Source organism: Callospermophilus lateralis, chromosome 5 (genome assembly GCF_048772815.1).
Source record: "Callospermophilus lateralis isolate mCalLat2 chromosome 5, mCalLat2.hap1, whole genome shotgun sequence".
Taxonomy (NCBI): domain Eukaryota; kingdom Metazoa; phylum Chordata; class Mammalia; order Rodentia; family Sciuridae; genus Callospermophilus; species Callospermophilus lateralis.
The window spans coordinates 40,396,168-40,420,606 of NC_135309.1; the positions used below are offsets into that span (position 1 = coordinate 40,396,168).

At 42.7% G+C, this 24,439-nt stretch overlaps 1 protein-coding gene across 1 annotated transcript in view; it reads right to left on the bottom strand.

Annotated features, from left to right (window-relative positions):
* Nucleotides 1-2,794: 2,794 nt before the first annotated feature.
* Rufy1 (RUN and FYVE domain containing 1) overlaps nucleotides 2,795-24,439 on the bottom strand; it is a 56,650-nt gene continuing 35,005 nt past the window's right edge. Inside the window, exons 10-18 of the mRNA XM_076856557.2 lie at nucleotides 23,660-23,776; nucleotides 21,344-21,511; nucleotides 15,501-15,598; nucleotides 13,136-13,255; nucleotides 12,378-12,507; nucleotides 9,854-9,948; nucleotides 6,234-6,282; nucleotides 4,390-4,467; nucleotides 2,795-3,401 (exon numbers count right to left, since the gene is read on the bottom strand). Coding sequence (XP_076712672.1) covers nucleotides 3,258-3,401; nucleotides 4,390-4,467; nucleotides 6,234-6,282; nucleotides 9,854-9,948; nucleotides 12,378-12,507; nucleotides 13,136-13,255; nucleotides 15,501-15,598; nucleotides 21,344-21,511; nucleotides 23,660-23,776 — 999 coding nt within the window. The 3' untranslated portion in view covers nucleotides 2,795-3,257. The remainder of the gene's footprint in view (nucleotides 3,402-4,389; nucleotides 4,468-6,233; nucleotides 6,283-9,853; nucleotides 9,949-12,377; nucleotides 12,508-13,135; nucleotides 13,256-15,500; nucleotides 15,599-21,343; nucleotides 21,512-23,659; nucleotides 23,777-24,439) is intronic.

Consider the following 24,439-nt stretch of genomic DNA (forward strand, 5'->3'; position numbering starts at 1 on the left):
CCCTTGTGATCTTGGTAAGTTAATCTACAATCAAGAACTTTGAGCCTTGAATTTCTTCTCTGGATCCTTTGGGTATGGTGCTCGGAATAAGAAACATCTTTATTGAGACACTTGGCCTGGCTAGAGCATGGTGGCAGATAGCCTGTAATCCCACCGATTTAGTTGAGGAGGATTACAAGTTTAGGCCAGTCTGGCCTAGGCATTGGGATTTTAAAAATGAGGTTAAGAACCATTATGGCTCTTTGAATCCTGTGCTTCATGAATCAGTCCCTCATCTGGAACCTTGCAATGACTACAGAATTTTTTTTTTTCCCTTCAGTATCGGGATTTGAACTGAATACTAGGCAATAGCTATATCATTCTAATATACCCCCAGCCTTAAGAATCTGCATTTTAAACCAGACATGAGTGTGTATCCCACCCCTGACCCCTGCCCCTGCCATGTCCTTCATCACCTGCATGTTTATACTTTAGAGGCACTACTTGGCTGGCCCTCTTGTTGGGATGAGTGGTGCCAAACCAGGGACTTAGCAGATTCCAGAGTTCAGATGTATATTTCAATTTTGACCACCGAGACAACTAAGTGTTTGTATCCTTTAGACCTGTGTCCATTGTCAAGGTTGGGTGAAATATCAAGACATGTTAGTGGGAATTTTCATGTGAAATTTTTTTATTGAACGTTCGGAACAGTGTTGAAGTAGCAAAGTATTACTTTCCTTCCTTTTCTGTGTGTGCAGATGAGACCTAATGCTCACAAGTGAAGTGACTTGCCTAAAGCTCCCTGAAAGTTCAATTTGGGTGCACTGAAAATAAAGGTACAGATAGATGGTACCAGAACAGTTTGGGAATGTAAACTTTTCCTGAAAGTTGGGCCCTGTGAGGGGTTAACAGGTGCTTTGTGTGTGTGTATGTATATGTATATATATATATATATATATATATATATATCCTATTGTGATGCCATGTGGTTCTATAATAGGGTTTGAAAACATACAGCTTGGGGTTGGGGTTGTAGCTCAGTGGTTGAGTACTTGCCTAGTACAGGTGAGTCACTGGGTTTACTCCTTGGCACCACATAAAAAATAAAGGTTAAATTCTTAAAAAATCTCCAAACTGTCTTCCAAAGTAGCTTCATATTTCCACAAACAATTAAAATGCCTTAAAAAAATAAAAGCCTACAGTGTGGAATAAATGTGGCTTTAATGTGGGGCAGATCTAGTTTTGAGGTCTTGCTATGCAGTTCTGGCTGTAGGGCCCTGGGTAAATCCTGGGGCCTAAACTTCTGACCCTCCCACATTTTTCCATCTGTAAGATAGATGTTGAAGGGAGCAATAAATGTGGAGTTTGGTTTGACAGTACTATAGAAGTGTCAGTCAGGACTGACACAGGCTGTAGGTGAACCTTCTGCAGGAAAAGCCCAAGGAAAGACAGCCAGTGTTGGGTTCTACTATGGCAGGGCTGGTACAGCTAATGTCAAGCTAAGGAACTATGGGAAGTGAAAGCATGGGGTTTTAGAAAAGAAGGGTGTCAAGTCTAGAAGGTTGGAAGCCTAAGACCTAGATTGGACTGACTTGTCTGATGTCTGGGCATTGCATTACCTCAGGTGGGGATCCAAAAACAGCACCTGCCCTAGCATTTTTTTGGGGTTGGGGGCAGGGGGGTTAGTGAGCCTGGAACCCAGCAGTTCTCTACCACTGAGCTACATTCCAGGTCTTTTTTTGGGGTAGTGGTGGTGGGGTACTGGGGATTAAACCTCAGGGGCATTCTACCACTGAGCTACATCCCCAGCCCTATTTTGTATTTGATTTAGAGATAGTGAGGCCTTAAGCAACTCAGTGAGACCCTAAGTGCTGAGGCTGGATTTGAACTTGTGATCCTCCTGCTTCAGCCTCCCAAACCATTGGGATTACAGGCATGTGCTACTGCATGCGGCCCCCAGTCCTTTGAAAATAAATGCCTCACCCTCAACTCCTGCCCAAGTCTTTTTGAGAAAGGGTTCCATTAACTTTCTAAAGCTGGCCTTGAATTTGCTGTCCTGCCAGTCGTTGGAGTTGCTGTATTATAGGAGTGGGCCACTAGGCACAGTGTACTCACTGCTTTTTTTGGGGTGTGTGTGGGGTACATTTTAGAGACAGGGTCTCACTGAGTTTTTGAGCCCCTTGCTTTTTTTTTTTTTGCTGAGGCTGGCTTTGAACTTGCGATCCTCCTGTGTTGGCCTCCTGAGCTGCTGGGATTACAGGTGTGTACCACCACGCCTGGCTTTTACACTGTTTATGAAATTAAAAACAATGTATGGCAGGTACTTTTTCCACAGGTTCTTCCATCTATCATTTATCCACTCCCATAAACAGATGGTCCTGATTTAAGATGGTTCAACTTGGGTCATTTTTCAACTTTCACTGGTGTTGAAGTAACCCAAAACTAGAGTTTTCTAATAAATCACATGCTTTATATAAAACAGGCTTTGTGTTAGATCTGAGTGCTCAACTGTAAGTGCATATTGCAGGCAGGCCTTGATGTTTCACAGGTTAGGTATAGTATTTTGACTTATCTGGATATAGCCCCATTGTAAATTAAGCAGCACCTCTATAAATAAATAAATGACTTGAGCTTTGATGACAAGCTTAAGGCCATAGCCCCAACTTGTGCAATGCCCACTCAAAAGCATCTTCACCTAAAACCTTGCTCTCTTGGCTATGGACCTCATGGCTCAGAACCCCAAGAGCAAGCTGGAGGGCAGGGTGCCCCAGGCTTTTGTGCAGTTGACACAAACTTGCTTTTTGAACACACCAGGGAAAAATAAATGACTTTATTGCATGGCCAACAAGAGGTATTCACAAGGGCATGGAAGAGCAAATCTCTAAAGCAAAGCACAAGGACAGATGCTTTGTGCTATAAAGCATTGCACAAATAAAGATTTTTGGGGAGGAGAAAAACTGATTGCATACTAGAGTACAACTGTTATAAAAAAGGATAAATTTGAGAAGTGAAAAATGACAGGGAAATCATGTTTATGGACCAAAGTCAGTGATGGAACAAAGCAGATGGAAGAGTTTCAGTCCAGCAGTTCATACTATGTGCTCACCTGCCACTTGGCATACTGTCTTCTGGAGCAACAGCCACCAAGTGGAGATCTCATTCTCTGATTCTCTTGGGAAACAAACTTCCCAAGACTCTCTTCTCTGGAGACCCAGAGTTTGGCACTGTACCTGAGGCTGCCCTCCACGCTGAGGCTCTTGAAGGTGGCTGGCCAGGTCTCAGGAGGCAGTGGATGAACAGCGCTGCAGCAGCAATGTGTGGCAGTTGTCGCACACTCGAACTGGCTTTGGGTAGGAGGGCAGGGCCAACTCATTGCTGGAGCAGTTGTTGCAGAATATGTGCCCACAGTTCCGGCAGTGGTGCTAGAGGACAGGAAAAAGGTAGTCACAGATTATCTAGGGAGATGTGATCTGCATACTCACCCTAATACATTGAGGTCTCTCCCCACAGTGACACTGTCTAGCAATCCCAGTGTTATGGAGATCCTGGTTCATTCTCTGATTGCTGCATTCCAGAGTGGTGACCCAGTGTTTTTAGCCAGCCTTCCTGGGGCGTGAGGGAGTCACTCTATAAAATTGTTGCCATGAACCTCTTAGGTGCTTGGGCTCCTTGAGTATGTGACAGACACCAGGTGGGCAGAGTGGGCATCCTCTGCTCCTCCTGGTTCTACAGACTTGTTAGGCTAGACCCAGACCTTGAACCAAACCACTCACCTGGAGCCAGTCAGGCCTGCACTGTAGACAGACATGATCAAAAAGGCAGCCTCAAGAGGGGTGTCTCCAGCTCTGAACCTACTGTCTGGCACTGGCAAGAACTCTGGCTTTTCCTTTCCCAAAGGATATTAATAGGAGCAGATGTGGACATGGAACCCAAAGGTGTGTGGACGGTGTTGGTAGTGGCAGTGGGACAGGACTTGCCCTTAAATTCCCAGTGTTGCTTTGTTTGCTTTTCCATACTCTCTTGTCTCCGCCCAATTGGTTTTGCTGAGGCTGCTCAAGTCTCCTTGTATCCTTGACCAAAGGAGGAGGGCCTAGGAGTCTTACTAGATCCTGGAGGTGGCTATGCAAACAGGCAGATTTACCTGGGGCAAGTGCCCTGACTGGGGCCCCAGTGAGTTTTTGGTGACTTCCCTTGGATTCTGTTTTTGCCCAAATTGGCCAGACTTTGGTCCTGTTGCACACAGAAAATTTGCAATGGTGTCATGAGAGCCAGGCTGGACAGCCAGTTGCATAGATACATGGTGGGGAGAATTACCCATTTGCAGACCAATGAGTGTGATCACATTCTAACACCCGGTTTGACAAGGAACTAGAGAAAGGGGAATCTTAGTGACAACTCACCCCTACATACCTTTCTCCGGGAAATGGAGAACTCTTTTTCACATTGCTTACAGTGTGTTGCTTCGTCATCTTTCAGCCAAGTATGACCCTGAGGAGAAAGAAAACCCTGGAATTCCATTTTATGTCTTGGCCTCTGATGGGAGAGAAATTACCTATGTTTGGCTGCATCTACTGTCCCTCCCTAATCACATCTCGTTTCCTTGTGAGGCATTGCTGCTTTCCTGCCAGATGTGGCCTCATACAAGCTGTAATGTAGGGAACTGCTATGACTGCAGTTGTCATTCATGTATTCCAGATGGTGCCTGCCCTCTCAGCCTTCTGGTCTGTCTCCCACTGGGCCTTAAAAGATTCTCTAGCATCCTGTTACTTTGAGCCTCTCCCTTGCCCTTTCAATAAATCCCTTTGGCTGACATCACCAGAGTCAGTTTCTGGTGCTTGCTTCTCTTAAGCCCTGTTTGAGACACTATCCAGAGTAACTACCTGAACTAACAGAAGGAAGAAGGTAATATCTGAGTGGGACCAGGACAACTGGTGACATGGGTCCCTGGGGAGATGTGCAGCATGTCCTCACGAATGCCCAACCCCCACCCTCAGCCCTGGGAAGCAGCTTAGCTCAGTTGTAGAGGAGGCATCTGGGGCTTTGAAAGATGAATTTTGGGGGACTTTCTCTGGGAAAATAGGACATGTCTTTTATTCAGCCTTAGGGACTGGGGTCAGAAATGATGTACTTTTCTGGCCCTTTAATATCTGTTGGACATAACAGCAGGTCCTTGGGGCTACTAAATGTGGGCCCAGGATGCATCTCACCTCAAAAGAGCTCTAAGTGGCTCCAGGGTCCTGTTGTATGATTATATCCTCCCTGTAAACAGTTAAGCTGTCACTGCTGTACACTTCTACATATGGTGGGGGATATAAAGGCAAGGCAGGTGTCTTACAGAAATTACAGCCAAGGAATTTTCAGTCTGTAAGGGAGGGTTGATTTTGTTTTGTTCCCTTGTGCTGGGGATGGAACTCAAGGCTTCATACATATTGAGTGTTGTACCACTAAGCCACATCCCCAGCCCTGGGGACAAAGTAAACTTACGTTACATAGAAGTTCATACTGCTGTTAGTTGCTGTGACAGTTTTTGCTTCTGACCTACTATTGTACATGAGAAGTTAGATACAGCAATGTTGAGAGTCTCTGTTCTGGACACACAAAGGATGACAGATGGAGGAGGACTGCTTTGGCACTGCTGCCAAAGCAGAATGGAGTCAGAAAAGCTCCTGCAAACAGGGGGGCTGCCCTGCTTTGAATAGCCTGTGTTGGAGGCCACGCTGCAGAGCTGCCTGCCCTGGGAGTGATGGCAAGCCTAGAAAGTTTGCCTCTGCTCCCATTCTCCACAGCTAGCACACACATGGATTCCCTGCTTGTTCCTGTTCTTAAGTGGTATGTTGCTCCCCAGAATTATCTAGAATCTTTCAGTTGTCCAGAAACATCTCAGGATTTGGTTTAAAGTTCCCGGAAGTGACATGGTGCTCTGTAGTGGGGCCTATATCATGATCTCTGGTTCTTAATCTGGGGGGAAAAAAATTCCAGCTTTCTTCCTTCTACATTTTCCTTCCTCTGGGGTACCTGTCATCTAGGCCTATTTTAAAGGTACAGCTGATGGCACAGGAACTGCAATCAGAAGATCTAGGTTCCAGCTCACACTTGTCCACTTGTCAGTCATTGCCAGTGTCAAGTGACATGAAACTCTTGTCTTCACCTCCACTGCCTCAACCACATTGTCATCCGATTGGGGAACACATAAATGCACATACTCATGGCAATGAGTAGTGATTCTTATGCTAATAACATTAATAATCTAATACCTTAAGTGCCTTATTTACTTCTTTTATGTCTTCCATCTTCAGCTTGGACCTGGAGGGCAAAAAAGAGATAATTTTGTAGCAATGAGAGGTTCTAGAATTTTAACAAAACTAACTGCAGTGACTGTGGGCTCTGTGAAAACACTAGGACTAAGAAGTGTCATCCCAGTCACCTCATCACACTGGCTTATGTGTAAATAAAATGAAACACTCTGAGGCTGAGCTTGGAATCAAATCTGGGCCAAGAACAGACTGTAGCCTGCAAGGATTTGAAAAGATTTTAAAGTGGTTCCAATCATTTAAAAATTGATAATGACCTCATAGAAGCCCAGGTTTCTGGCTTCTTTGGATCTGTGACGTGCTTGCAGTAGGGAAAGGCTTGGTCTCAATTCTTCCTGGCCAGTATTCCAAGAGGCAGGCTCAAAAGGATGGTCTTGTTTGTTTTGGAACTGAGGATTTAATTCAAGGGCACTTAACCATTGAGCTATACCTCTGGCCTCTTTTTTTTTTTTTTTTTAATTTGAGAGAGGAGGGCTGGGGAGATAGCTTGGTTGGTAGATTGCTCGTCTAACATTAACAAGGCCCTGGATTCAATCCCCAGCACCCCCCACCCCTGACACACACCAAAAAAAAAAAAAAAAAAAAAAAATTGAGACAGGGTCTCCAAGTTGTCCAGGCCAGCCTTGAACTTGCAGTCCTCCTACTTTGGCCTCCCAAGTTGCTGGAATTACAGGCTTGTAAATGACCACACCTGGCTGGTCATTTGTTCTGGCTTCATTCATTCTCCACTCTGTTGTTAGGAATAATTATTTAGTTGTTCACATAAGAGACAGGACTGAATATGGTCTAAATTGGCAGAACTAAATAAAATAAAATCAAACTATGCATTTGCAGTTTGGGGGAAGTCTGAGCCTTTCTTAAAAGCTGAGATCAATCTAAATTGACATTAGATTAGGGGCTGGGATGTGGCTCAAGCGGTAGCGCTCGCCTGGCATGCGTTCGGCCCAGGTTCGATCCTCAGCACCACATACAAAGATGTTGTCCGCTGAAAACTAAAAATAAACAAACATTATAATTCTCTCTTTCTCTCTCTCACTCTCAAAAAAAAAAAAAGATAAATTGACATTAGATTGACTGTCAAAATGGCAGGTCTCTGGGGAAACAGGCCAGATTGCTAAATGAGGGATTAGAAAATAGCATCAGGCATTCACTACTGATCCTGCAGACAGCTCCTTCCCTCCCCTATTCAGTTGCAGAAATAGGCCAGCACGCTGACAGGATCAGAGACCGAGACCGTCCAGATGGATAGGCTTTGGCAAATTAGGTCATGATGGCAGTCTGAACACACAAGAATTCTGGAAAACACAACTCAGGAAGCACCCAAATATCACCAAGATACAGGAACTTTCTTAGCTGGTAGTGGGGTCTGAGAACAGGTTTTTCCTCTTCTGGCACCTGGTACTGGCTTGCAGGAGGGAGAAAGGACAAGGGGAGACAGCATGAAAGCAACTCCTTAGATGGTCCTGTCTGGGTTGCACGTGCCTGACCTTGCAACAGCTACAGAACTCAGCTATGAGCAGCATGGTGACTGGGACATTTCCAAGATCAAAGGCCACTGACATTTTTGAGGTCTCCGGCTCATTAGAAGGGTAAATTCTAGCTGTGCCTTGAGTTTGTCCAGTGTGAGAGGACAGGTAGGAGGAAGCATGGTGCACGCTCCTGGCTGCAAACCCAAGTGGCCTGCTCTGGCCATCCCCAAGTTCCAAGTCTACTTCTGGTAAGTGTTCCTGAGGTGCCTGAAGAACTGGCCTGTGATTGGAAAACAGGGATAGACATTTAGCTCTGCCATTTCTCAAGGAGCTGCCCCCAGTGGGGCAGAGGCCAGAGCAAGATGATTACCCAGCCAGGTAAGAACACTGCAGGACAGTCAGCCCCAGAAGATGGCAGGGATGAGGGTGGGAGGGGGCTAAGCAGCAGCCCTAAGCTTGTCTAAGCCCTCACTCACAGTCGGTGGGTGAGGATGGAGAATAGGCAGCATCTTCATCTGCATGTAGGAATATACAGAATATGTTCCCACAAGACCTGTCTTTTATTTTTATTTTTTACTATACTGGTGAATAAAATCAAGGGCACTCTACTACTAAGTTACATTCCTGTCCTCTTGTATTTTTTAAATTTTGAGGTGAGGTCTTGCTAAGTTGTTGAAGCTGGCCTTGAACTTGTAATTCTGTTTCGGCCCCCTGAGCAGCTGGGAATACAAGTGTGTGCCACCATGCCTCTTATTTTTCTTAAAAAATGGAAGACCTTTGCTGGGCACATGCCTGTAATCCCAATGGCTTGGGAGGCTGAGATAGGAGGATTGCAAGTTCAAAGACAGCCTCAGCAATGGCGAGGCGCTAAGCAACTCAGTAAGACTCTTTGTCTCTAAATAAAATACAAAATAGGGCTGGGAATGTGGTTCAGTTGTTGAGTGCCCCTGAGTTCAATCCCTGGTACCAAAAAAAAAAAAAAATAAATAAATAAATAAAAAATAAAAAAGACCTTTGACCTTTCCATATTGAGAAGAAAAAAATTCCAAGTTTGTACACACCCACATGCAACATGAGTGTTTCTAGCTTATTCTAATTTTCATTCCCATCCATGGACCTGTGATGGCCACATAACACCTCAGCCCAAGCTATGTTGGTTACCAGACCCCTATCTCTATGGTCATGGCACTTATGTTAAGTGATAGTCCAAGACTTTGGAGAGCAGAAAGTAAACTCCTCAGGTCTCTGGTAGCTATGCAGAAAGAGGAACTTCCTCTGATAAGTGGTCCCACTGGGTACCATCTTGCCCCTGTGGGGGCCAGACACACCCGTGAGGTATATAATAGGATAGCAGAGGTAGGAGGTAGACTCCTGATTTTTTTTTTTTTTTTTAAGCCAGTTAGAGTTGGATTTCTATCACTTGCAACCAAGAAAGACTTAACCCATAAGAAGAAATAACTTATCTATCCACTCTTTGAAAATTGAATTATTGTAGAAATGGACAAGGTCTAAAATCTGCAGTGTGACCTATTTCTAGGGCCACGTGTGCAGAGCAATCTATCCAGACTGGGACACTGTGTAACCCTGTCAAGGCTACCAGGGTCTGTGCGCCATCAGAACCTGACAGAAAAGAGCCTCTGGTGGATTCAAGTGTCAACTCCCAGAAAAGGCAGGTGGGCAGGGCTGGCCAGTGTGCTGGCTGCATGGCAGTCTTTCTTAAACCACCCCTGTTCACTCTGGCCTGACTGTGAGTTGACCCAGCATCATCCTCAGGACCTAGATATTAAGTTTGTGAACATGAGTGTTCTGGTCAATAGAAAAGAATATTCACAATAAATTAATCAATATCTGATTAAAATCCCCATAGTTGATATCAGGGCTTAATCCCCTCTTAGAGGCCTGACTTCCTAGGAGGTCACCCTTGAAAGCAGGCAGGCCTCCTGAATAGCCCTGCCTCCTTCTAACAACAGGAAATAGGTTTGGGTGAGGTGGGCAGACTGGACTTGTGTGATACTTCTAATGGAGAGGCTACATTAGTAGACCCAGCCTCCAGCCCTGCACACCAGGGGAAGGTGGGGGAATCAGGATTCTTACTGGCTGAGGTGCAGTCCCATTTCCTGGAGGGCTTGTTCTTGCTCATCACAGACCTTCTGTAACTCTACCTTCTCCTCTTGGAGTTCTCGCAGCTCCTAAAATGGATAAGCCAGGTCTGATATAGAATCACATTGTCACTGCACACCACTTAAGATTTAGTAGCCAGATCAACAAGATCAGATTTTTTTTTTTTGGGTGCCTGGAGATTGTACCCAGGCTTTTGTGCTAAGTAAGTACTCCACCACTGAGCTACACCAACAGCCCTTTTCACTTTATTTTGAGACAGGGTCTTGCTGTTGCCCAAGCTGGCTTTGAACTTGTGATCCCAATGCTGCCTCAGCCTCTGCAGTAGCTGAAATTACAGATGTGTGCCACCACATGTGGCTATATCAGAAAATCTTGCAAGAGCAAAATGTGGTTTGTTGCATTATTGTCATTTAAGACATTAGTGGATTATTTTTCACCCACTTATTAAGAATGGGAAGCTGAAAAGTAAGTGCTATTGTAGGGGCTCTCAGCTGGGGACGGGGACATGGGACAGAGAATAACCACATTAAAAACAGTTATCCTTACAAGGCAAGTAAGGCTTTGCTTGGGCTTCTATTAAAGACAGATATTTTGGGCTGGAGATGTGGCTCATGTGGTAGCTCACTCGCCTGGAGTGCGTGCGGCCCGGGTTCGATCCTCAGCACCACATAGAGAGATGTAGTGTCTGCCGAAAACTAAAAAATAAACATTAAAAAAAAAAAAAAAATTCTCTCTCTCTCTCTCTTAAAAAAAAAAAAGACAGATATTTTTATTTGTTTATTTGGTGGTGCTGGGTATTGAACCCAGGGCCTTGTGCATGCGAGGCAAGCACTCTACCAACTGAGGTATATCCCCAGCCCAAGACAGATATTTTTAAAAGCAGCTATTTCAAAAAGTATATAGATGAGTCTTATACAAAACTATATGAAGGTGCTAGGTGCAGTGGTTATATATCTGTAATGCCAGCAGCTTGAGGCTGAGGTAGGAGAATACCAAGTTTGAGTCCACTTAAGACTATATGAAAAGCTGTGTGAGGGATGGAAGCTCAATGGGGGACACAGACTCTGATCTGGGACCAGCACACCTGGCAAGGCCAGAATGGAGACACAGGATTTTCGGGCTGATGGGAACAACAATGAGACTTAGACCAAGCAGTGAGCAGCTCCCCCAGACATGCTCCCCTGTACCTTGGGAACCTACAACTTATCAAGGACTCAAAGGCATCCTGAGGCTTATTGGTGATGTCAGACACATTATTTCTTTTGTTAGGGGACGGGTGGAGGAGGTATTTCAAATACAGACCAAAATATTTTGAGGAGGAATAGAGGAATATGTTCTGTGATGCAGCATAACTTTCTAAAGGTCCCCTCTTGTCCTCTACTTCCCCCCTCATCCCCTCTGAGTCCTGCGGAACCTTTCCCTTCAAGAGCAACTTAAAACACTTTCTAATGGCAACCAAGAGAACCTCTTGGCTATAACTGCATAGCAGTATCTACTACCTCATCAATGCAACAAAACCTAGGTCTGGAAGCTGTGTTGGTGACAACAGACCCTTGTGACCGGAAGGTATGGTGAAGGCAGTGCACTTTTTTGGCTCAATCCTGCTTGGGAACCTGTTGTATGACACCCCTCCGCCCCCCGTCAACAAGGGAAGACCTCTGCAAGTCACAGTACACCAGGCTGGAACTACTTTATCCAGAATGGTAGAAACTCCTGGGAAGTTGGCTGACTACATTAGGGAAAACATTTTCAGATCACCTCGTAGTTTCCTGAGAGGTGTCCAATTCTATAACCAGGCAGTGATGCCGTACTAGCACCCCCTCTTCTCTTGCTCACAGAAGCCTCAGGATCCAGGACATATCTTCAAACAAGTTGGGGCCTCCAGAGGACAGAGGTGATACCAGGGAAAATGTATGCCTCAGGTTTTCCCTAGGGCTTATTTTGGGCTCTGGTTCAGTCTGCTTCCTAGAGATGACCTGACTCTGGACAGAGTGGCTGGCCAACCTCTGGGGTCAAAGTACAGATGGGCATATGTTCAAAAATATTGAACTCTCCTACAATACTCTAGTTTTCTTTCCTACAAATCTGCCACTGGCTCTCCACCAGTAGATGGTGATTGTTCTCAAATGAAATGGACTGCTGGCCTGAAAGGTACCCTGCCAAGTCTCCTGGGCTGTCTTTGCTCAGTATTCAAGCCTCTGCTTGTCAGTTTTTCTCTTCCCAGATCCTCTGCCTCACTGTGAGGAAACCCTCCTGTTTTATTCTTTTCATAGCACTTAACATTCTCTGAGTTTATTTGGTTGGTGGCTTATTGACTTATGATTTGTCTGTACCTTTTCCTCAGATGCTTTACTGGGTTGGGAATAGCAACAAACCCTAGAACAGGGCCTGGCTCCCACACAAAGGGCACATGGAGGAGTAGGCAGGAGCATCTCTTTAGCAGAGGAGCATGGGGACTGCTGGATGCTCTTTTTCTCTCAAGGAAATTTCACCTTACCTTCTTTAATCCTTCTACTTGCTGTAGTTCTGTTCGGAGCAGAGAGGAGGTGTCTTTTTCATGCTGTAATTCTCGCTGAAGAGCTTGTCTTTGCTCTTTTTCTGATTTCAACTCTTTCTCTAGACTTGAACTGTTTTCCCAAAACAAAACCAGTTAGTCTCAATGGAGGTTTTTCATAGAAGATTCACAATTCACTCCACAGGGAAGGCAGAACCACCTGAATTTCCACAGGAGCATCTAAACCCTTCAACAAGGTAGTGAAGTCAGGTTTCCTTTTCCCTAAGGGTCACCTGCACTTCCATAAGGACTAGGAATGCTAGTATTCACACCACACGAGTGAATACTCTTCCTGAGATAGAGACCTGAGGATCAAGAAAATTCAGTATTTATTCTGCGTATGATAGCCTATAGACAGCCAAGAATATGGGAGGAAGGAAGCAGAAGAAGGTGATCAAGGTCAGAGATGACATTCCACTTAAATCCTGACTCTTCTCTCTCACCAGTTGAGTAGTCCTGGGTGGGGTCCCTGGAATCTGCTTCTAACATCGTTCGTCACATGGGGAAGAGCTATGTCTTTTCTCTTATTATTGTTTTTTCACTTAGCATATATGATCTCATCCTAATCCTACGTTTGCTGGGGTAAACTCTGGGGTAGAACACTATTTGTTCCCAATTCTTTCTGGAGATGAGAAAAAAGATTGGAAGCCACCTTCCCAGTCCTCCCCAGCATGCTTCTGCCTACCACAGCTCTTTCCTACCATTGCTCGTGAAGTTGTGAAAGCTGCAGCTGCAAGGCGCTGACCCTCCCGCCGAGCTCCTGCTGCAGCTTGTGGCTCCGCTCCTCTGCCCCCTGTCTTGCCCTTTCAGAATGCTGTAACCTAGAGGCAAGCACACGCATGGACTCCATCTTTGTAAGAAAAGGGTCATCTCAGTTTAAGGTACAGTTATCATTGGCTTGAATATTTCCTTTTTTTTTTTTTTTTTTTAAAATGAGTCAGTCTTGCTATGTTACCCAGGCTGGTACTGAACTCTTGGGTTAATGCAGTCCTTCTGCCTTCTGAATAGTTTTTGTTTTTTTTTTCTCTCTCTCTGTGCATGTTAGTGTTACAGGGAATTGAGTTCAGGGCTTCAAGTATGCCAGGCAAGTGCCTTATCACTAAGCTACACCCCCAGCCCAGTGAATTTTTTCTTTAAAACTAACTTACAGTCTAACTGACTTGTGTGTGTATATGTAGAGTCTTAGCACCTGTATAGCAAGACATAGATACTCCACAACCAAAACCAAGATACACAACAGTTATATTACTCCAAAACCCTAGTTTTGTCCCACTGTAATCATATCCTCTCCCCATCCCAAACTTGTGGCAACCACTCATCTGTTCTGGGACACTATGGCATTACCTTTTTGAGAATGATATAAATGGAATTATACTTTACCACAGTTTGTTTATCTACTTATCCAATGAAGGACACTGGGATTGGTTCTAGTTTTTGACAATTATGAATAGAGCTGCTGTAAATATTTGTGTAGTGGTTTTTGTATGGATATAAGTTTCATTTCTCTTTCGAATATGTCTAGGAGCACAATTGTTGGGTCATGTGATAAAGATATTCAGTTTTTTTTTGTGGGGGGTGGGTACTAGGGATTGAACTCAGGGGTACTCAACCACTGAGCCACATCCCCAGCCTTTTTTTTTGGTATTTTATTTAGAGACATGGTCTCACTGAGTTGCTTAGTGCCTCGCTCTTGGTGAGGCTGGCTTTGAACTTGAGATCCTCCTGCCTTAGCTTCCAGAGCCACTGGGATTACAGATGTTTAGTCTGTTTTCCAAAGTGGTTGTGCCACTTTGTGCTCCCATTAATTATGTATGAGAATTCCAACTGCTCTGTGTCCTCATTAGCACTTGGTACTGTCATTAAAAAAAAAAAAAAAAATTATCTGGGTATGGTACTACTTTCTTATAGTCCCAGGTACTCAGGAGGCTGAGGTGGGAGGATCACTTAAGGACATTCTGGACAACATAGTGAGACCTGGTTTCAAAAAAGAAAAAAACAAAACAACAACAACAAAAAACTAGCTGTTCTGATAGATATGTGGGATCTCATCATTTTACTGTTCATTTCTCTAATGGCTATTGATACTGAATGTCTTTTCATGTACTTATGTTCTGTTCGTATGTCCTCTGGTGAATATCTGTTTAAATGTATTGGACACAATACCTTTATTTTATTTATTTATTTTTATGTGGTGCTGAGAATCGAACCCAGGGCCTTGCATGTGCTAAGTGAACATTCCACTACTGAGCCACAACCCCAGCCCCACTTCTGCCCATTTTTAAATAAGATTGTTTGCTTGAGTTTTTAAGAGTTCTTTATAAATTCTGGATACAAGTTCTTTGTCATATGTGATCTGTAAATTTTCTTCAAATTTACATCTCACCTTTTTATTCTCCTATGTCTTTCACAGAATGAAAGTTTAAAATTTTGATAGTCTAATTTATCAAGTTTTTCTCCTATGAATTATGCTTTTATGCTATACCTGCAAAAAAGATCTCTTTACCTACTCTAACATTATGAAGATCTTTTATGTTTTATTCTAAAAGTTTTATAGTTTTTAGTTTTACACTGAAATTTATGATCCATTTTCAGTTAACTGTTATAGACACATGAGGTGTAGACTGAGGTTCCTTGCTTTGCATACGGGTATCCAATTGTTCCAATATCATTTACTGAAAAGACTCTCCCTTCTGTACTTGTACTCTCACCTTTGTAAAAACAAGTTAAGCATATTTGTGTGGGCTATTTTTGGAATTTACTGTGATCCATTGATGACTTGATATATAAATGTGAAATATCAAATATCAGCGAGAAGGCACTCATTATATGGTTCTAACCCCTGAGAGGACAGTTTGATTTCACAGTGACCAAAAGGCAGATTAACTGATTATGTGCTTAGGTCACACTGCTGCATCCAGTCTTCTTGTTGGGCAAGATTATGAGTCTGGAAAAGGGAAGTCACCTCAACTTATCTGTATTCCTAAGAGGGACTATGAGTAGGTCTCTAGGCCCCCAAAATGCCTAGCATGTTCTAGGGGTGGACTGTCTGCCAGGGGAAGTGATTACCTTTCTTCCATTTGTTTCATGCTAGACATAACTTGATTTGTTTTTCCTTCATAAGATGTGATGGCTTCATTCTTCTGCTGTAAACTGCTCTCTGCATTCTAAAAAAGCAAGGAAAAGGGTTCACATTGCTGCCCACCTTTCCCCCTATGTCTGTTCCACATTATAAATAAGGTCTAAATGTTAACCTTGCATGTTTTAACACTTTCAAGAATACTGCATTAATTGCTGCTCTTCCCTAGATCCTTGGAAGACATTAGCTCTGCTAACAGGAAGAAGAGCAAAGAGGGAGGTACTGGAATCTGCCCCTCCATAGCTAGAGCAGACTCAAGTGTTCCTGAGCTGTCCCCTGTGCCAGGAAAATCTGCCAATTCATCTGACACCTCCTCTCAGCTGTCTCAAGGGAGGCAATGATAGTCCCATTTCTCCCATTAAAAGAGGGATGCTTAGAAAGAGAAAGCCAGTAGCTCAAGGTTCTATAGAGGGCACGTGAGGAGTGAGGCTGGGTTTACTCCCACATCTGTATGACTTTCTCAGTTCAGGCTTTTAATCACAACACATTACAAGTAACCAGGATGGGGCACTCTTTTATGTTTACAAGTGGCACCTTGAAAATAAAAGGACACAGACAGGCTGAAGAGACATTAGTCCTAATAAATTCCTGAATAACATCCAGCCTATATTCTCTGACCACCTACTCAGAAGGCTGAGGCAGGAGAATCCCAAGTTTGAGGCCAGCCTCAGCAACTTAGCAAGACCCAGTCTCATATTAAAATTTAAAAGGGCTGGGGATGTGTAGCTCAGAGGCAGAATGCTCCAGGGTTCAATCCCCAATACTACAATAAAACAAAACAAAATTAAAATAAAATAAACACCATGTGGTATTTCTTTTTAAAAAATTTTTTATTAATTATTGATGGACCTTTATTTATTTATTTGTTTATATGTGGTGCTGAGAATTGAACTCAGTGCCTCATGCATGCTAGGCAAGTGCTCTACCACTGAGCCACAACCCCAGCCCATTAAGTGGTATTTCACTACACTGAAGACACATCATCATTTTTAAGTGCTGTGAAAAGAAAGAAAAAAACAAAAAAACAAACAAACTGAAACACGACATGCCATTGACTGTAAGAAGCATCTTGATTTCAGGGATATCAAAATGTGAAAAATGTGCCTCGTGGATGATGAAGTACTTCTGTCAAATATGAGAGGCACAGTTAATTTTATTTTAGTGTGTGTATGGTGCTGGGGATAGACCCCCAGGGCCTCTTAGATTTTAGGCAAGTGCTCTACCACTAAGCTCCTCTCCTAGCCCCCTAGAGTAGTTCTTGTGGCTAATTTCAAAGTTTAGTAAGTGTTTTTTAATGAAATAAAGACAAAACAAACGAGCATCATTTCAAAAGTTGAAAATGAGTTATAGTGCAAACCTACAAAATGAGAAAGCAGAATATGATGAAGGAGAGGGTGGTCTGTTTTTTCTCACAGCACGTTTTTTTTTTTTCCTTGGTACCAGGTGGTTGAACCCAGGGGCATTAAATCACTGAGCCATCTCCCCAGCCTGCTTTATATTTTATTTAGAGACAGGGTCTCACTATGTTGCTCAGAGCCTCACTAAGTTGATTGAACCCAATGCCTCACTCATGCTAGGCAAGTGCTCTACCACTGAGCCACAACCCCAGCCCACTATGTGGTATTTCACCACACTGAAGACACATCATCATTTTAAGTGCCGTGGGGAAAAAAAACAAAAAACAAAAAAACTGAAACATGTCATGCCACTGACTGTGAAAGGCATCTTGATTTCAGGGATGCCAAAATGTGAAAATGGCTGGCTTTGATCTCATAATCCGCCTGCCTCTGCCTCCTGAGCTGCTGGTTATTACAGGCTTGCGCCACCATGCCTGGCTCTCACAACAGACTGACATGAAATGTATGGGTATTCCCATACCAACAACCCATGCTGACAACAAATGATATCCTATAGTTCAATTCAATTCTGATACTAATTATGCAGAGTTAGTGCCCACAGGTGGAAAAGTCAGTCCCAAAAGACTGCCCGTACTTCCAACACTAGTGGGTCCCATTGCTGATATCCACATTTAATTCTATTGATACTGTTGATGAGTATGAGAAGGTGCTATGGGCACACAGACAAGCATGCAGGAGAATGCTGGGAGAAGACAGCAGAGATGGGGGTGATGCTTACCAAGAATGGAATGCCAGGGTTGCCAGGAACCAGCAAAAGCTAAGAAAGGGGAATGGGAAAGATGCTTCCTTACAGCTTCCAAAATACCAACTCAGCTGACACCCTGATCTTAGACCTCTAGTCTTCAGAATCCAGAAACAGGAAATTTCTCTTAAGCCATCAGTTTTTGGTTCTTTGTTATAATACCCCTGGCAAACTAACACAATCTACTATCAAAACATTCTGTAAAGCTATGGTTATTCAAACAATAACCATCAAACAGAATAGAAATGTCAGAGACAGCTGTGTGTGTAGTGAGTGGCCCATGCCAATAATCCCAGGGACTCAGGAGGTTAAGGCAAGAGGATCTCAAGTTCAAGGCCAGCCTCAGCAACTTACTGAGACCCTGTCTCAAAATAAAAAATACAAAAGTATTTGGGGATACAGCTCAGTGTAAACTGCCTCTGGGCTTAATCCCTAGTACTGAAGGGGGAAAAACTCTCCAAGAGGTATTTAATATTATCACGAGCCTCAAAATGAGGAATATGATGAATTCAACTGTGTACATTTGAAGCCTAAAGTGGAAAGGGTCTGAAGTGAAAATAACTGGATACAATTTTAAGAGGAACAGAGAGTAACTTGGATCACAGTGCTGCCATAATAAAAGTCTAACATATGTGCAGTGACTCAGCAGATGGGTTAGCGTTGCCAAAGCAGAAGCAACAAACCAGAAAGCTGGGGATCCTTGTTAGTTATGGCAAAGCAGTTAGTAAAACTATCACTCACCTAAACTTGGAAAACAGAGCATATGTCAACTCTGCTGGTGCTCCAGGAGAAGTGGCTGAGAAGAGCCAAAATGTTAATATGTGTTGGCTATCCTTGCTATCTGGGCAAGGTGCTGGGAATAGGGAAGAGCCCAAAGAGTTGAGGTTTGTAAAGAGAGATGCACAGGAATACAGAGTCCAAAGGTAAACCCTCACAGGGTTTGTAAAGCCAGCTCTTCTGGACCTTACAATATATGAGATAAGACTAAAAACTGAGTAATAAAGGCTCTATAAAACTTCTCACATGGAGCCAGGCACAGTGGCACATGCCTGTAATCCCAGCCACTTGGGAGACTGAGGCAGTAGGATCCCGAGTTCAAAGCTAACCTCAGCAAAAGCGAGGTGCTAAGCAACTCAGTGAGACCCTGTCTCTAAATAAAATATAAAATAAGGCTGGCGATGTGGCTCAGTGGTGGAGTGCCCCTGAGTTCAATCCCCAGTATCCACTTCCATCGACCCCCCAAAAAACTTCCCACACAGTACAGGGATACAGTTCAGTGGCAAATTACTTGCCTAGTGTGCATTAGGCCCTGGTTTTAATTCCCAGCACTAAAACAAATTTCTCAAGCAGCAAAAATCAGATCAAATTTTGTTTTCTCACACCTATAACTATTGTTTTGAATTATCTGCTATTAATAGGATGGAGAGAGAGACACACACACACAAAATAGACATTCATAGAGCAATGACATAGGTATGAGAACTGTATTCAATGAACTCTGCTCACAGACAGACCAGAAGTGATGAATGAGGCCACTGTACTGTCAAAGGAGCCATGAGTCTGGTCTGAAAATTTCTTGTGGCTGTTTGGTTCCTATTACAATTGCCATGCTGGCCAAGTGACACCAGCAAAAAGCTGGCCATCAAAACTGCTTTTTGTCTCTGGACATGTCTCTTGATTCCCCCTTGAATATTACTGAGGAAGATGGTGGACTTTAGCTAATATAGAAGCTCTTTCAGAAGGCAGTACCATAGAAGCAATAAGTGCTAAGAAACAGCCTACCATTAAGTGCCACAGCCTTTACAGTTCCTGCCCAGAGGGCATAAGCAACTACTTATGGGCCAGCAACTGCCTACCATGTTTCCCTTTTCCAAATGGGTGCTTCTGTTGGGTGCATCTTTGTACCATCCTGTACTAATATGATGGGCTATTGTGAGAAACAGCTGTCTTTCAGCTCCAGGGTACATGGGCTGTTGGAAAGTGCTAACCATTAGTCAGGGCCTACAGTTTTGGAGGAGGAACCAGATGGGACTTCAATAGCAGTTCCTGTAAAGATGGCTATCATACAGACAATTGTGTCTACCCACAAATATTCTCCCCTTTATCAGGCCTGTGGCCCAGGAAAGATGATTCTCTCAGAATGCCCTTGAAGCCAAGTGTGGCCTTCGTGACTAACTCTTTCCCATAGAACTCACTGGAAGTGATGTGTGCAACTTGTATCTCACTGCTAGACAGGAAATCCTTGGCCTTGGACTTTTGTTCTTCTCCATCCTTCTTATTACAGGAATGGTAACAACTAGAGTAGCCTGGAAAGCTTAAGGTGCATTAGCCTAGGCCCCTGAATGACTGTGGAGAGTATATATGCTAGTCTAAAATGGTCACATTGGAACTCTTCTGTCACATAAATACAAACTTCCATATTTATAAGCTATTCTATTTTAGATAGTGGTTTTCCCCTAACACACAACACTAACTAAATTTATGTTTCTCTATGGTCTCAAAACAGAAGAAAACATGAAAAAAATTAAAATAGATCATTTGTAAAAAGGGTAAAATTATTTTTCTCCTTTATTATTTCATCTTTTTTTTTTAATATTTATTTTTTAGTTTTCGGCGGACACAACATCTTTGTTTGTATGTGATGTTGAGGATCGAACCCGGGCCACACGCATGCCAGGCGAGCGCGCTACTGCTTGAGCCACATCCCCAGCCTATTTCATCTTACATAACAGTTTTTATTTATTTATTTATTTATTTATTTATTTATTTATTTATTTATTTATTTTTTTGTGGTGCTGGGGATTGAACCTAGGGCCTTGTGCATGAGAGGCAAGCACTCTACTAACTGAGCTATCCCCAGCCCTTAACAGTCCCCCCGACCCCCAAAGGCAGAAGAAATGTGTCTGCTCTCACATTATCTGTGACATAGACATTACTGGAAGTGAGGGTCAAACTATGTCCATGGAAAATGAAGTATGTCTATTTTGGCAATAAAATAGGAACCAGAACGTTTCAAAAAAAGTTTTAGGACACAGAATGGTACCCTTGTGGATGGCTTCTGGGAAAAACCTATATAATTTTTAGATGCTATTTTTCAAACTCTGATTGATTCTTTCTGGGATAGTTTCCTTTGATCACTCTGAAGTGACAAAAGAGAAGTAAGCAACTAGCTGTGTGACCCAGAGGCTCAGCAAGAATAAATTCATGGCAAAGTTTGGAGAAGATAATACTAAATGCTACCCTTAATTCCTTTCTCCATCTCTTAGTGCATACAATGAATCACTGAAATAGAAGTAAACAGCTAGGAGACACTGATAAAGTTTGGCTTGCATTAAAAAGATATCATGCTTTAGTTGTGCCAGCAGGGTTATGTGATTTAACCGCTTAGTTCTGCCCTGTCATTTCCATTCTCCTCATTTCACAAGGACTGCTGTCATACTCAAAAAAATAAATGTAGTAACACAAAAGGGCCAAGGACCAGGTCTTAAACATACTGGGCACTCACAGATATTTATATGCCCATTCAGCAGGAAGAATGATGTAAGACTGAAAGGGAGCACATGGAAAGCAGCAGGAAACCAGATTATGATATAGACCCAAAGCCAATTCCCACCTGAACTTTGTGAAACATCTGTAAGTTAATTGCTTTGACTTCTTCCAGCTGTTGGCGTAGGGCAACAAGTGTGTCCTGCTTCTCGTGGGTATCCTTTTCCAGTAGCTTCATGGCGATTTCCATTTCCATTTTCATTCCAATTTGTAACTCCAGCTCTTTTTCTAGTTCCTTTAAAGAATATTTACAAGAAAAATGCAATTAAAGTAGATAATAAAAATATATTTAACTGGGGTAGTATCTTGGGCAATGATTAAAAGACAAATTACAAATCAGAACAGGTTTGAGAAAAGTCTGTCTGGAGGTTAAGTTTCTCCCCTTTTTCTCATCATATAATTAAATTTGGCTTTACATTAAATCACTAGAAAGCTGACTTGGCAATAAGAGCCTACAGTTCTAGCAACCAAGTTCTCCAAACCCAGAGAATTAGAATCCATAATCTAAAATGTGTCTTGTGCTTGCATGCTAGAAGGGATCTGATGTTGCAATGTTACAATCTCTGGATTGATTTGCTATTTTATGGCAAAAAATATACAACCATTTTGAAAATTTCTTTCTTTCTTCTTCTTTTTTTTTTTTTTTTTTTTTTTTGGCTGGGGCTGGGATTGAACCTATTGCATGCTAACCATTTTGAAATGGTTCTTTTCACCCTGAATAACTTAGGCTACTTTGCCCCACATTCATTCAAGGAAGCAAATAAGTAAAGCTAGCTACAAATTGGGTTTAAAAAAACAACTGAAGTCCTAAAAAATAGAAAACGTAATTTTAAACTATTCCAATAAAGCTAAATGAGGAAGGAGGGAAAAACTGGGCTGATAGGGAATGTAGTGGCAAAAATCCCAGCAACTCTGGGAGGCTGAAGTAGGAGGATCTCAAGTTTCAGGCCAGCCCCTGCAACTTAGCAAGATTCTGTCTCCAAAAAAGAAAAGAGGTGGGGGGAGTCAGGAATGTAGATCATTGGTGAAGTGCTGCTGGGTTTGATTCCCAGTACCAAAAAGAAGAAGAAAAATGTGTTTAATAAAGAACTTGCGCCACTGACAGACAGATAAATGGAAATAATAGCCAAAGAGTGTGGAGAGCACAGACTGAGAATGGAAGTGCCGAGTCTGAGACTGGGGTTGCTTGATGCTTGGTGCCTGGTAAAGTTTCTGTGCAAAGGTGCAGGATGCCTACCTGTTGTGGTAATGCCCTCCATGAGGAAGCTCTGTGCTAGAGTTTTATTAGCATCAACCTTGATCTCAGGCACACAATTCCTGGAATAGAGGAACTTTCTTGCTAGACAACCACAATGTTTCACCAAGCTCCCCTGCTCCTGAATATACCCTCATAATAGTAACTTAAACAATGGACTTTCTTGAGAGCTACACAAAGCTGCATATTGCACATTGCAACTGTAGAATGTAACTGCGCAATAAGTTGCATAATGTTGCCAACTCTAACTTTCATGAATACAAAGAATAATGTTTGCATAGTCTTTATCTGATAATGAGACATATATAAATAAAGATTGCTGGTGTTAATTCTTTAGACCTGTTTCTCCATTAGAGAGCAGCGCTCCACATGACCCCAGCTGTTATCTTCAAAATCTGTCTGTGAGTCTTTATTTTTCTTATCCCCCTTTGCCCCTCACTAGAACCTGCCAGACTGGCTGCACTGGACATGGCATAAGAGAATGGTATTGTCAAAGAAATCGTGAGTCTAGTCTCATAGCAACCTCTAAAAAATGTTTATAAAATGGGAACAAAATATAAATGACAATGCAGAATTTCATTAGGATTTTTAAAAAAACTAACAGCTTCTTCTTTTTTTTTTTTTTTGTACCAGGGATAGAACTCAGGGACATCTGATCACTGAGCCACACCCCCAACCCTCAAACTAACAACTTCCTGTGAGTAGCATCAGGTTTTAGCACACACGTGAAAAGGGCTGGTTGTGTTGGTGCATGCCTGTAATTCCAGTGGCTCAGGAGGCTGAGGCAGGAGGATCACGAGCAAAAAGCTCGTGAAACCCTGTCTCTAAATAAAATACAAAATAGGGGTGGGGATGTGGCTCAGAGGTCAGGTGCCCTTGAGTTCAATCCTGGTACCCGCCCTGTCCAAAAAAAAAAAAAAAAGTGTGTAGACAGAAGGGTTGGAGTCATGGCTCAGCTTGCCTAGCATGTGTGAAGCATTGGGTTCGATTCTCAGCACCACATATAAATAAATAAAATGAAGGTATTGTGTCCATCTACAACTTAAAAAAAAAAAAAAAAAGAAATAGATTTAACTTGGAGAGCTACAGAGAAATTCTTCCTAAGGATGCCCAGTCTTGCATACTTACCAGTCGAACTTTCTTCTCCTCCTTTAGCTGCTTCCATACATCACTGTACATTTCATCCAGACCTTGCCGGGTCTGCTTGTAAGTCTCCAGCTCAACTTTGGTGTCCTGTTTTGTTATCTATAGCAATCAAGAACACCAAGATGAATGGTTTGCTTATGGAAAACAAAGTAGCTACAGAGTATTTAAACTTTGAAAATATGTAGGACAATTTCTGCTTTCTTAGCATGATAAAGGTGAAATCTATAACGGTATTAGAACTTGAAGATAAAGAATGAGAAGAAGCCAATAGATTTTTTTAAAAAGTTGGGCTCAAATAGCAAATTTATATTTAATTTTCTTTAAAACAGTACAAGAGACCCTAGCAGGAGAGGCTTTTATCCAATCTATCATTCAGTATTTATTGACCATTTTTTTTTTTTTTTTTTTTGCACTGGGTGGATTTAGTGGTGAATCTGATAGGGTTTCTACCCTTAAAATTGTCAGGTGAGACAGCTGCAAGCTGGCAATTTTACAAAATAATACGTGGATTCTATGATGGAGGATGTATAAAGAACTTTGGGAATACGGGAGAAGGGTAGAAGCCCATCTGTGAGTATCATGGATGGCATTACAGAAGCCTCAGCATATGAACGGAAGTTGAATAATGAACAGAAATCTTGGCATAAAGGCCCATAAGGCTAGGAAGTCCAAGTGGTCCATGGGGCCTGAGAGTGACATTGGCAGGGACAGAAACAGAAACAGGAGGTACTTTCTGACATCAAAGGCACATTCTGAGAACTG